The sequence below is a fragment of the Hippoglossus stenolepis genome, chromosome 14 (genome assembly GCF_022539355.2).
Source record: "Hippoglossus stenolepis isolate QCI-W04-F060 chromosome 14, HSTE1.2, whole genome shotgun sequence".
In the NCBI taxonomy this organism is placed as follows: Eukaryota; Metazoa; Chordata; class Actinopteri; order Pleuronectiformes; family Pleuronectidae; genus Hippoglossus; species Hippoglossus stenolepis.
The window spans coordinates 9,276,236-9,288,313 of NC_061496.1; the positions used below are offsets into that span (position 1 = coordinate 9,276,236).

Here is a 12,078-nt window from a genome sequence, read left to right on the forward strand (position 1 = left end):
AAAACTTAATATAAAAAAATGTTGATTATGGCACACTGATTAACAAGAAAATGTCACATTGGCACTTATTGTCAAAAAGGTTGCCGACCCCTGCTCTACCCAGTGGCGATTCTAGAGTCTATTAGGGCCCCATGCACAAGATTCCCAGGGGGCCCCTCAAACAGCGTTAGTCAACATTATGTTATAAATAATCTTACACCAACAAAAGGTAGGTAGTGTAAACATTTTTTCAAATTTTCAAAATATAAAGAACAATAAAAACATCAATAAACGTCATGAATCTAATGCTAGCGTAAATTCAAATGTCTCCCCGATTAATGGGAATCAATGACAGCATTCAGATATACTGTTATACCTAATTGTCATTATCTGCTTTCTGTTTTCCTCATCTTTTCTTTTTTGACTTCCAGGTAGATAACTCTTTATTTTCCTCTACTTTCATTTTCAATTCAAACTCTGAGTATGATACAGAACTGTAGGTCTGACAGGAATCACATTTTTACTACTGAGATGTCTTGAATGAATACTCCATTGGTTGTGCAGTAAAGTTTGTCAGCCCTCAGGGGCCCCCCCCTCGTGGCCTCGGGCCCCCCAAGCAGTTGCCTGCCTTGCCTGTTCACATGAGGCGCCTCTGCCCCTACCAGGCTGTCGTGGCTATGAAACATTACAAACCACTAAATCAAGATATTTATTTGCATCTGCACCAAATTGCACACACTCGTAAATATTAGTCCCCTAAACAGGAATGAATTTTTCTAAATAATTAATCTCTGAGAAATTGAGGAAATGCAGGGTCAACTGTAACTGCATTCCAAGAGAAGTTGAATCAAAACATTTGTAATGTAATTTTCAAAAGTTCGGGGTATCTTTGAATGAATGAAAATTCAGCTGAGAGCGATGTGTTATAACCCTGCACTGTGGAAACACATTTGTCTGTAAGAATAATGCAAATACATTTTATAAACCAGTAAAAAAAAAAGGGAAGTTAAAGAAAAAATAAAGAGAAGACAAGCAATCACAGTTCCTCATTTTTTATTAACAGATATCAACACGTCCATTTAAAAAGGACAAAGTAGCAAATATGTTCTCTTCTGCATTCGAATGAACACAAAAGGCTAATTTCTGTACATTCACTAAGGCTCTGTCTTTAGGGAAACACAGGTTTCCATAAGGCAAACAATATCGAAAAGGAATGATATTAAGTACTTTATCCAGCATTTCAATATATATTTAAATTATTCCTGACAGTACAAAGATGCAAGCAAGCTGCAAAAGCTCCTGTTGCTATTTCAATTCATATTTTAAAAGCTAAATATACAGTAAAGGGAAAAAGCAAGTATAAAATATTAGTTCACATTATCAAAACGTGTCATTTGAGAAATTTCCTGTGTAAGGTAGGTTGGTGTTTCAGCAGGGAAAGTCTGGAATGTCATTGCTGCATCACTGACCAAATTCTAAATAAAAAATAACATGATTCAGTATCATCTGAACATGTATATAAATGTTAATTAATATTATAAATGACAGCCACATTTCTCTGTCAGTTTTCTTTTCTGCACAGTCAGATCGTCAGTTTCATGTCACTTTATCTAACAGCGACCAAAAAACAAAACATTTCTAAAAACTGATTTGTGATTTATGCTTTCTGTTTCATAAGACACTCATGCAATGGGGGGTGTAATATGAAATACCTATGGATATGAAGGTAGCTACTTTAAGATTTATTTCAACCACAATTTAACTTAACTTTAAAATGAAAAAGAATACTGCACTATGAAATAAATGTGATAAATGCAGAACATTCGGTCACATTCCACAAGGCATGTGGACTAACATAGGATGAATAGAATACACCTCCGCAGTATGATGTGCTGGTCCTCTCCCATACAAAGAACGACAGGAATTGGAAACTCAATCTGTACAGAAAACCAACAACTAAATGGGCAGATGATACATATCCATATCTCTTCATGCTGTCCAAACACAATGTTCACAAACTCATAAAAACACTGATTACACCCGCTGTGCTCTAACAAACACAAGCAGGCAGCATATTTATTCCATTTTGTACCTACAGTGCAGAAAACAGCAGCATACTCCAACAGAAGTGCCTTCACACATCCTTAGCCGCTACCCTGTATGATGACTCCAGCTTTCAAGTCAGATTCCTGACATTGGTTTTAATCCAGACAGATGTATGGCAGTATGTTCAACCTGCTCTCATCTCCATGTGGGTCTAAGGAGATGCACTCGGTCCAGTCGTACCAGGTACCCTTTGTGTCATAGCAGCCGTTAACCCCGGACCAGTGCTGTGCATGTAATTTGCTGAGGTCTTCGTTGTTGATCGCTCTGCTAACCCCTGGTAAATCCTGGGCCGGCTGTTCTGGTGCCAACGTGAGTGTGTTCTTGTTGTCTTTGCTTCTGTGTTCCTCTTTTTTCAAGAACTCTGTCATGAGAAAATGTGCACCAGGATTGTGGGTGCCCGACGATGTAAGCACGTTGCTTTGTTGGCTAAGGTACGACTGGATGATATCGCTTCTCGACAGCTCTTTCCAGTCTGTCTGCTGAAAGGGACTGCGAGGAACTGGTGGATTCTGCTTCGGCTGTTCTGGCCCCTGAGGTTCAAGTCTTTGCACAAGTTGAGCCTCTTTCTCCTGGCAAAGTTCCTTATGGAAGGAGGACTTGATCTGCCCTGTCAGAGGGTCAAACGTCAGTCTCCTATCTTTTAACCTGACTGGTTTAGTGCCGTCTTCAACAGTCTGTCCATTGTCCTTAGGCTTGTATTTCTGTCTTTTCCTTTTCCCTGTATTGCTTAAAGAACCATCGTCTTCAGAACTGACCCTGTCATTGAAGGAGGAGTTGGTTGGGTAGTGGAGAGATGTATCGGGAGGCCTGCCTTGAGCAGACCTCAAACTATCATTATGAAAACCCTGAACACAAACATTTGAAGGCTGAGGAGAAGGCCCCAGCACAAAAGTATCCACAGACCCAGACTTCACAGTGGGACTCGAAAGACTCCCACTCTGTGCTTGTGTGGTTTTTCTGACAACAGCTTCCTGCTTTGGAGTTTGAGGACTGTGCAAGGGACAGCGGGGGCTTCTAGGTCGATACTGACCCCCAGAGGCAGCTTGCTCCTTACTCTCTTGCTGCTGCAGAACTGCTGCTTGTGACAAAGAAGTGCTAAGAGGTTTGCTGTGTCCCAGGGAACTTGGATGAGGTTTTACAGCATTGACAGGGATTTTATTCAGCCTGTCATTTTCCAAAGGCTCAGAAATCTCCCTGTCTATAGGCTGACATGTAAGAGAATCCGTAAAAAATTCAGAGCTACTGCCAATTCCATTGGCTGGCAGCTGTTTGGAGTTTTGTATTTTATCATTAAGGGTCGTTTTGGATATCTTGGCTGGTAAAATCTGTCCCTCCTTCTGGTCACCCTTACGTTTCCTGTTTCCTGGTTTTTCCACCCGTGGGGAAGAGCAGTTGTTGAAGTCAGTTCTATTCTTCAACTCTGGGCCTGTTTTACCTGATGTTGTGGTGGCAGCTGGTGCAGAGATGCAGGGATGAGCACCGCCATTGGAAGACCATGATGCACCAGTGCGTTCTTTGGACAACACTTCACCCTTCCCTGGTTCAATTAGCTTCTGCCAGTTTCGCAGCAGCTTCTTTGCTCTTTTTGCAAGGTCCTCGTTCTTGGTTTTCTTCCGGACATCGTTGATGAGCTTGCCAAGACGGGTTTCCTTCAAGGAGATGAGATTGGAGTGAAACAGTGCCTATGACTCGACTTTTGAGAAGTGGGATTTAGCTGCATCTTATTTAGAATGTTCATATTTTGAAGGTCTAAATGTCACCTACCTCCAGTGCTTCTTTGGTGATGGGATGTTTCTCCAAAAAAGAGACAACCTCCATAACTACCACCATGTTGCATATCTGCTGAAAAGACACATGTTTATACATCACAATCCAGAAACATTATTGTGTTATTTCAATTACAACAACGGCATTCAAATGCAGCTATTTATGTGTAGATGTGACAGTTTGTGATTCAGAATGATACAGGAACATAGGCTTGTTCTACAGAAAGAAGAGGGGCTATTAAAAGGTCGGGCATCATTTGAATAGACTTTCAAACATGCACCTGTATGTCGAGAAGACGATGCACTCGCACTGGTTTCAGGCTCAATATGACAAACTGAGAGTGCATGCAAATGTCTCTGGCTGTGATGGACCACTGTAATAAATGTTGTTTAGAAAACTAAATCTGAGACAGTTGTTTGTCTCCATGGTTTATACTAGAGCTGCAAAGATTAGTCAATTGAAATAAATGAATTGATAACTATTTCTATAGTGATTTTTTAATGCAAAAATGTTAAACATTGGATATCTCCGGGTTCTCAATCGCAAGAATTTGGTCAGTTTTTTGGGGTTGAACATTGTAAAATTTAATATGATAGGTTTTGAACAATCGCTTGGAAGTCGGCTTTTGCTTGAATATATTGTGACAGGCGTATTTTCACTCCTGTCAGTTTTTCTGTCTGCAGTTTTCCACAAAATCTGGTGTAATGGGCCAAAGCAGAACCCATTATATTTTGGCATAGATCTAAATAAAGGGATGGATCCAGGAATATGTTATCCCAATAACATAGGGAGATGGGGTTGGTTTATTATTTTGACATTTTCAATGATTTCCCAGGAAGAAAATTCATGGATATTGATGAAAATAGTCAGGCACTTTAAGGACATTTGACTTAAAACTTAAAATATCTTTTGGGTGTTTGACTGCGATGGTATTTTCAGGAGAACTGGACATCATCCTGCATAAGATTGGTATAAGGCTGGGCAATAAAACAATATCAGTGGTTATCGCAATTTAATTTTCATTAAATAGCAATATAACAAAGGTTCAATACATATCAATATAATGCTTATGCATTGTGCACAGTGAGGGGGTGCAACACATCATTGATCTACCTCAGATAAGTAGAATGTTTTACTGTTTATTGAGTGTTTGTCATTCTCTGCAAATAAAGAGTTTAAAACCACAACCTTCAATCAGGAGCAAAAATCTGTCTCTAAATATAAGATAATCATGTGACATTTATCACGATGATCATCAATATCGACTGATATTAAATTTGTATGTATATATATTTTTATTCTATATCATTTTTGGCCATATCGTCCAGCCCTGAGTCTGTATATTAACATGATGTCATCTAGTCTGATTGTATAATCGTATGTGTTGTAACAATAGTAATTCACCAGCTGTATAAGGTGTGGGGGGGGAGATGTTTGTATATAAATCTTTAAACTGTCTTAATCCCATAATAATCTACATTTCTGTCACTTACCTGCAGATCTACACTTCCTACGGAGCAGCTCGGTCTAAACGGTGGTTCTGAGGCACAGTGTGACTCAGTGAACAGAACTAAAGCCCCCTAGCCAGCAGCGGTGTGTTAGCCGGGCTCCTGTGTTCATGTGTCGGTTACTTGCGCTAACACGAGATGTTTACCAGCTAATTAACAAGCCGATAATAAGTCTCCGCACACACACCGAGCGCCTGTGCTCTCCCCACCCCCGCCTGCTGGGACTTGAAGCCGGCTCATTGTTCACCTTTGTCCCCCTGGAGGAACCATCGCTCATACTCACATTGCTCTGGCCGTCGATGGCCTGTAGCAGCCGGTCTCTCATCACCTGCGGAGTGACCGGAGCCGCTGTCATCGCCTGGCGGTGTCGCGGGTCGGTCAGGACGGACTGGAGACCGCGGAGGGTCCGCTCCTCACCGGTGGAAGCCTGCCGACACGCTCACAGGCCCGGCGGAGGGTTTCCTGAAGGAGCGGGCATCATGTTTTTATGACGCTTTACGCTTCGTCTTCGTTCGCCAGCGGCATGTGCTGCTTATATTCAGGCGACGACGACGGAAAATCCTCTCCGAGAATCGGCCACCGTCCTCGGCTGGTAGCCTCCTCCTCCTCGGCCTCCGCAGCCGCGTCGCACACATATATATGGTGCGTAGACACCGCATTGGCCACTGGGTCCTGCTACGTCAACGTCGCCGCCATATTGGACCGAACAACACTGTCAACAAATACATGTAAAGGACATAAAGAGCTGCAGAGTTCAGACCACCTGTGATAACCACTTGTTTTAATTTGAATTATAACAGCTCTGTGACTCTAATAACATTATATCACCTCTTGGGAAAATACTTTGTAATAATAACATTTTATTTTTGATTTAATCTTTGATTTGAAGAGGGACAATGATCATTAATCAACATTCATACACATGTAAATGCAGACAGGCTAATTTCATCAGCAGTGCCATTTGTTGATAGGCATCCTACAGTGATATAAACAAAGTGAAATCATAATAGTACAAACACTACATAACTAGCAGGTTCCTTAGTGACAAAGAAAACATGTCATATAGCTACAAATGTAAAATACACAAGTATGTAGTATTTAAAAGAAAGTAATATTTTTAATCACAACTTTAGTATAAACTTTAATTTCACAATATTGAAATATGATATGATACAATTAAGAGACAGGCGAGATATGAAATTGTTGATATTTTAATAAGAAAACCAGTTTTCACAAATATTGAAAAATATGAATTTTATGTTGCAATAATAACACAATGGAAAATAATATTTAATGCATATTCCTGAGAAGAAATGAGATGTTCTCATTTCAGCTGGAATGCAGAAAAAGCTGGAACATGAGTGTGTTCATGATTCAGAAGTCATTGTCACTCTCCTCCAACAGAGGGGGTCTCACGGGCCCCCTGGGGGTGTGAGCAACCTTGGACACCGGATCCTCCAAACTGTCATCCTCCAAATCCTTGCTTTCCTCTTCCTCCTCGCCCTCCTCGTCTTCTTCATCATCCTCATCCACGTCGATCTCGCTGTCCTCGGTCTGAAACAGGAGGCCACAAGGCCACAAGTGGATCAAATTGCATGATTCAAATAGGATAACAATTTCAAAACACTGAGTGGAGCTACATTGGGGATGTGCACATTTTCTATCAACACTAAATCAGTTCAACCCAACTAATCAGACAGGGGGGATCTAACCACAGAGTCACTTCCTCAGGTTGGATGAAAACATGCAGAGTCCAGGACTGAATTAACAGTGAACTGCTGAATGCAACATCTGGAGTCGACAACTACAGGGACAAGATATGCATGTTTCTGGTTTAAAGGAAAAATCCAATTAAAATCCAAAAGTCCATCCTGAACACTTGAGCACAGTGAACATTTGCACTAATGTTCAGAACTTCAACAGAGGCATTGAAGAAAAGAGAAAAATATTAAAATATGCACTTACAGCTACATATCTTATCTGTAGGAAGATAATAGCGTTGTGTGTGTGTGTTTGTGTGTACACTCCTGCCAATTACTACACCAGGGCCAAGATGGTCTATACGGGCAGTGTGGACAATGCCTACAATGTCAGAGGATTTGAGATTGGATTTTTCCCTTTAATAATTAAGATAAGATTAATACACAGATGCAGGAGGAGAGAACTGAATCCTTGCCCTCGACAAACCTTTAGTTTCCGTTGTTTTTTGGCAGAATGAACTGGCTTTCTGGAAACAGCCGAGGGCTTTTTAGAATAGAAGTGACAGAGAAAGGTGAAGATACTGAACAGAGGAAGATAAAAACCAAAATCAAGATGAAACTGATCACGGATGGCGGACATGACACTTGGTTACAAATGACAAATAAAAGTAAACAGTAAGTTGTTTCCGTAGTGAGAGAGATAAAACAATCAACGGCCACTGTGAGCAAAATCAGCAAAGAAGTATTTAGATTAGCGAGGTTTAGCGAACATATTAAGAGGTGGGAGGAAGAAAGCAGTCTTGTTTTCAAGGTACGAACCTCGTCGCTGTCACCCTGCATGGTCCCGATGAAACGAGCTCCTGATCCTACGGTGAAAAATAGGTGATGTTCAGTTTAAATGAAAGGAAGCAAAGTTTTCGTGGGTCAATTATTTATTTTGGAGAACCTCAGACATAACTCATATAAAAGAAGAAAATTATGAATTTGTTTATAATCAACTTCAGTTTTTGCAACTGTTTCCTATCCATTACAAAGACGTGGCTTTCCCGTGTCTGTTTTGTGTACCTGCCATGATGCTGTTTCGTGTGGGCCGGGGCTTCGCGGGTCGACTCTCTTCTATGTCGCTGTCTGAGCCGTCATCTTCTGGGACGTCCATGTCCGAATCCTCATCTTTCACTGGAGAAAACATAATAACAACATGTTGTGATCACGTAAAGATTGATGTTGTTACTTTTTGCTTTTAGTTTGTGTGTTTCGTACGGGAGCTCCTCATCATATCTTTCTCCTCCTCCCTCAGTTTGTGCTGCATCATCCTCATGTTGTTTTCAGCCTCCTGCAGGGGGGACAACACAAACATTCCTACATCTGTCAGATTCGGAATCCAAGATCTTTCCACCTTAATGTCTCCAGTCTCTTCTATTTACTGCATTCATATCTGAATTTTAACTTTAATGCCAATGTTTGTGAGCTGTATAGTTTTACATCTCATTACCACAGGCCTGCCAGTGACAGATAGGAAGAGGAAGAAAGCATGCTCCTTTAATTATGCCTATGTTGTTCATTGGATTTGCCCAGAATGTATGCAGCAGTATAAAAACATTTTTAAGCTAGTTCAAAACATGCAAGAAGGATAAATTATTCTCTCTTTATGACCAAAAGTGGATGATAAGTAACATAATTTCTAACTTTTTCAAAATTTTTAGTAACTTTTAACTGACCATTACTGATATAAAGTACCAACGGATCCACTGTGATTCCATCTGGAAAACAATCCCCGTACTACATATCATACATACTCACACACCTCAAACCTCTCCTGCTCCAGTCTGTGGTACTCATCCAGCTGCGCCTCCAGAAAGCTGAGGTTCCTGAACTTCTCCACATAGATGACGTAAGTCTTTTGCAGATCCTCCTCTATCTTCTCATATTCGTCCATGAATGCTGGTCTGAACCATTGAGAGAGGGACATAAAAATGTATGTTGCACTCGTACAAGCTGCTGAACAGAAATATTTTCTACAAGTTGAAGAAAGAAAACAATACATATAATGAATGAGGCAGCGGGGAAACATTCCCATCGTTTTGCCTCTCCACTACCCGTCTGGTCATACACTCACCTGACACTCTGAAGCGTCTGGAGTCTCTTTCGATTCCTCTCCAGCTCCTGCTTCTTCTTCTCTATTTTGGCGTCCAGAGAGGTCACATCCGACCCAACATTTCTCAGCATCTCTTTGGTCTTCTCCACACTTTCCTTGAAAATAAACACAGACGCATGGAGGTGGATTAAGTTCTATTTCATGACTAAAATCAGGTCATGTGTGAGTTTAAAAAATATGAAGATTGTATAAAAGCTGACAAACCAAAACCTCCTTGATGGCAGCTCTCAGGGCCTTCTCGGTCTCATTGACCTCCAGAGGTCTGGCAATGGCCGCAGTTCTCATTTCCTGTCAGGACAATAAAAACAAAGACAGATTGATCTCCTGCACCACTGACACCGTTTTTTAAACAGACATCATCATTGTACAGCTGTTATCATCAGAGAGCACAGCCTGGGTTCACTGCAGGAAAAGAAAGGAACATCAACAGAGCAATAACGTATAAATAGTATTAAGTATTGATGGTTGAACAATATACCTAGTCTGTGGCTAATGCATGAAAAAAGACAGATTAAAGGGACATCTGTTATTTTTTTATCTTTCCACGTGAACTTTTCTTATTCTCAAGGATTGTGTGGACTCAGGATCAAGGAAAGTGAGTGCGTCAGTGTGCTTTTCCTCACCCGTAGTTCCACCTCTTTCCCCAGTAAATCATAGAGAGATGCTCCTTTAGAAGTGACCTCGGATGCCAGCTGTCGAGCTGTTTTGAGATCAGAAATCTGCAGTGAAGACAGTGAGACGCATTCAGCAACTTACAGTTTTCTCTTCTACAAAAGATTTGATATAACATAAGTTAAGGGATGAAAATATACAAAGGAAATGGCACCATGATAGTAAATACTCTGGGTGTTAAGAAAAACAAATTGTAGGCAAAGTAATGCAACAAACGTTATTGAAAACCAACTTGAGCTGTAGTTTCAACTTAAATTTTACATTAAAATACATTCTTATTGCACAGACTCCTTACAGCTGACAGATCTTTAAACTCAGACAAGCCTGAAGATAAAGAAACTGTCATTTCACCCGTGAGCCGAGGTCAAACTTGAACTTGTTGTTATCCTCCTCAACTGTTTCTCCAAAGGCCATCTGCTTAGTCTTCATAGCGTTGTACAGCACCGAGGTGATCTTCAGCAACTCTTTCACAGCATAGCCATCAGCCTGGTAGAGGTGCTTCATGTTGAGTTTTATGTGAGCCTTCGTTGCCTGCAAACAAGTGAGATGCTGCTTTAGACAGATGAAGGGTAGACCCTTTAATGGCTACAATGAACTGTACATGAAATAGACTTCACCATGAACTGGGCCACGGCCTTAATGAAGAACACCCTGTCTGACTCTGTATCCACATCAGTGGGAATATCCATGTGAGGCTCATATCTTTGTGAGAAGGAAAGAGAGAGGGGGTTGGGAAGGACCAAAAACTAAATATATCACAGATACCCAATATAACCAATATAACCAATAGCAAATTCAGTATTTTCAAAGTTGGTGTTATCATGGCTGCAAGAATCGTATCACAAAACAGGAAACATCCTAGATGTCCCATGGCCAAAGAATGGATTGTTGAAATGATTAAGATTTCATCACATGAACATTTGTTGGGTAGAATTAATAATGGAGGAAATGCATTTCAGGAACACACACACAAAACACAGAGGGGATATACAGTACACTGGATGGATCAGTGGGTGAGAGAAACACAACTTCCCTGTGTGGAGCTCAGTCATACCTCTTTATGAGCCATATCAATATCTCCGCCACCAAGGTGAAGTTTGGTGTTCTGAAGTTCTGCACGGATATCAACCTGGGATATCCCAAGGCCCTCATCATCTCAGTGAAATCTGCCAAACGAGGAGCAGCTCCAGGTGTCAACATCACACAGACACACAACAACACATCTCAGATTACGACGAGCATCGCTTACTTCTCAGTTCTCTGAAGGACATCTTGGTGATGTTGCGGCAACGGAACCTGTGGTGGTTCCTCCACTGGACACAGGAAGTGAGGATGAGAGATGTTATCACAGAGGAAGCTTCTGACCAACACAGCCCACAGAGATGAGGCTGGATTGTGTTGTCGGTTTAACTGAAGCGAACAGTCCTGTTAGATAGTAAGAAAAACAGCAGCTACACGTGTAACATCGTCCATCACTGCGGACGTGGAACTAAAACCCTTAATGTGATGTAACAGAGTTGGGTCACTGGTGTTAGCCTGTGTTTTAGCATCGATCGGCTGTGTGAAGCTAACGCCTTCAGAGATTTATCCTCTTAAGAACTAGCTGGTGGCTAAAAGGAAGTGAGATGGCGAAGCTAACGCCCGGTGTCTCTTTCTGAACGTCCTGATCAGCAGCTACAAACACAACACGAGGTGTTTTACTGTCAGAATAAGGATGGAGGTACCTGCCGGAGCTATTTGTGAGCTAGCTTCGCCTTTTCCGTAGATGGTTTCTATGGAAACACATACTTGTACTACGGAAGCTCAACGCGGCCAAAGAAAAGCAGCAGCGTTTTTTCTTCTTCTTCTTCGTGGTAACAGGCGCGTCGGGTCCATGTGCTTTTTGTCACATGAGGATTTGAATAAAGAAAAGAAAGATTTTCTAAAGCTTGTGTGCAAAGTGATAAAAAAAACCAATAAGGTGTGAATCACTGTATTTGTAGAAAATACTGATTTTGTGAATTTAAAAGTCTACATTTGCTCACTATCCTTTAAAACATATTTATTCAAATGTGTTTCAGAAAATGTCCTTATTAATATAGATCTTAAATGTTTAGGAATTTGTCCTATAGTTATTAAAGCTTAAGCGCTTAAAATTGAACTCAATTTGTAGTGACTTCCAGAAAACATGTCGCTAATCAAAAAGTCACCG

At 41.0% G+C, this 12,078-nt stretch overlaps 2 protein-coding genes across 5 annotated transcripts; both read right to left on the reverse strand.

Moving 5' to 3' along the window:
- Nucleotides 1-1,015: 1,015 nt before the first annotated feature.
- LOC118121369 (mediator of RNA polymerase II transcription subunit 26-like) lies at nt 1,016-5,988 on the reverse strand. Of its 2 annotated transcripts, none has more exons than XM_035177199.2 (3): nt 5,644-5,988; nt 3,850-3,927; nt 1,016-3,734 (listed from the first exon to the last, which is right to left on the reverse strand). In XM_035177199.2, the coding sequence occupies exons 1-3, from the start codon at nt 5,713-5,715 to the stop codon at nt 2,181-2,183; spliced, it is 1,704 nt and encodes a 567-aa protein (XP_035033090.1). In that variant the 5' UTR covers nt 5,716-5,988; the 3' UTR covers nt 1,016-2,180. The 2 variants fall into 2 exon arrangements, with proteins under 2 accessions (XP_035033090.1, XP_035033092.1); XM_035177201.2 differs by having other exon boundaries at nt 3,850-3,924; nt 5,644-5,987.
- Nucleotides 5,989-6,555: 567 nt separating this feature from the next.
- On the reverse strand, nt 6,556-11,728 carry cluap1 (clusterin associated protein 1). 3 transcript variants are annotated; one of them, XM_035175739.2, is made up of 14 exons: nt 11,612-11,728; nt 11,137-11,200; nt 10,942-11,053; nt 10,505-10,589; nt 10,239-10,418; nt 9,839-9,934; nt 9,420-9,503; nt 9,177-9,310; nt 8,865-9,006; nt 8,321-8,393; nt 8,126-8,236; nt 7,880-7,926; nt 7,548-7,604; nt 6,556-6,914 (listed from the first exon to the last, which is right to left on the reverse strand). In XM_035175739.2, exons 2-14 carry the CDS (start codon nt 11,156-11,158, stop codon nt 6,735-6,737), a joined length of 1,323 nt encoding a protein of 440 aa, XP_035031630.2. In that variant the 5' UTR covers nt 11,159-11,200; nt 11,612-11,728; the 3' UTR covers nt 6,556-6,734. The 3 variants fall into 3 exon arrangements, with proteins under 3 accessions (XP_035031630.2, XP_035031631.2, XP_035031632.2); XM_035175740.2 differs by having other exon boundaries at nt 11,137-11,312; nt 11,612-11,654; XM_035175741.2 differs by lacking the exon at nt 7,548-7,604 and having other exon boundaries at nt 11,137-11,678.
- Nucleotides 11,729-12,078: the final 350 nt, after the last annotated feature.

Excerpts from the sequence above, each read along its gene's own strand:
- LOC118121369 (XM_035177199.2), bottom strand. The coding sequence starts at position 5,715 with ATGACAGCGGCTCCGGTCACTCCGCAGGTGATGAGAGACCGGCTGCTA. Across the intron at positions 3,928-5,643 it reads CCATCGACGGCCAGAGCAAT|CAGATATGCAACATGGTGGT; the intron begins GTGAGTATGAGC and ends GTGTCTTTTCAG. Across the intron at positions 3,735-3,849 it reads TCACCAAAGAAGCACTGGAG|GAAACCCGTCTTGGCAAGCT; the intron begins GTAGGTGACATT and ends ATCTCCTTGAAG.
- cluap1 (XM_035175739.2), bottom strand. The coding sequence starts at position 11,158 with ATGTCCTTCAGAGAACTGAGAA. Across the intron at positions 9,504-9,838 it reads GGAAAGAGGTGGAACTACGG|GAAATGAGAACTGCGGCCAT; the intron begins GTGAGGAAAAGC and ends TTGTCCTGACAG. Across the intron at positions 8,237-8,320 it reads AGATATGATGAGGAGCTCCC|TGAAAGATGAGGATTCGGAC; the intron begins GTACGAAACACA and ends TGTTTTCTCCAG.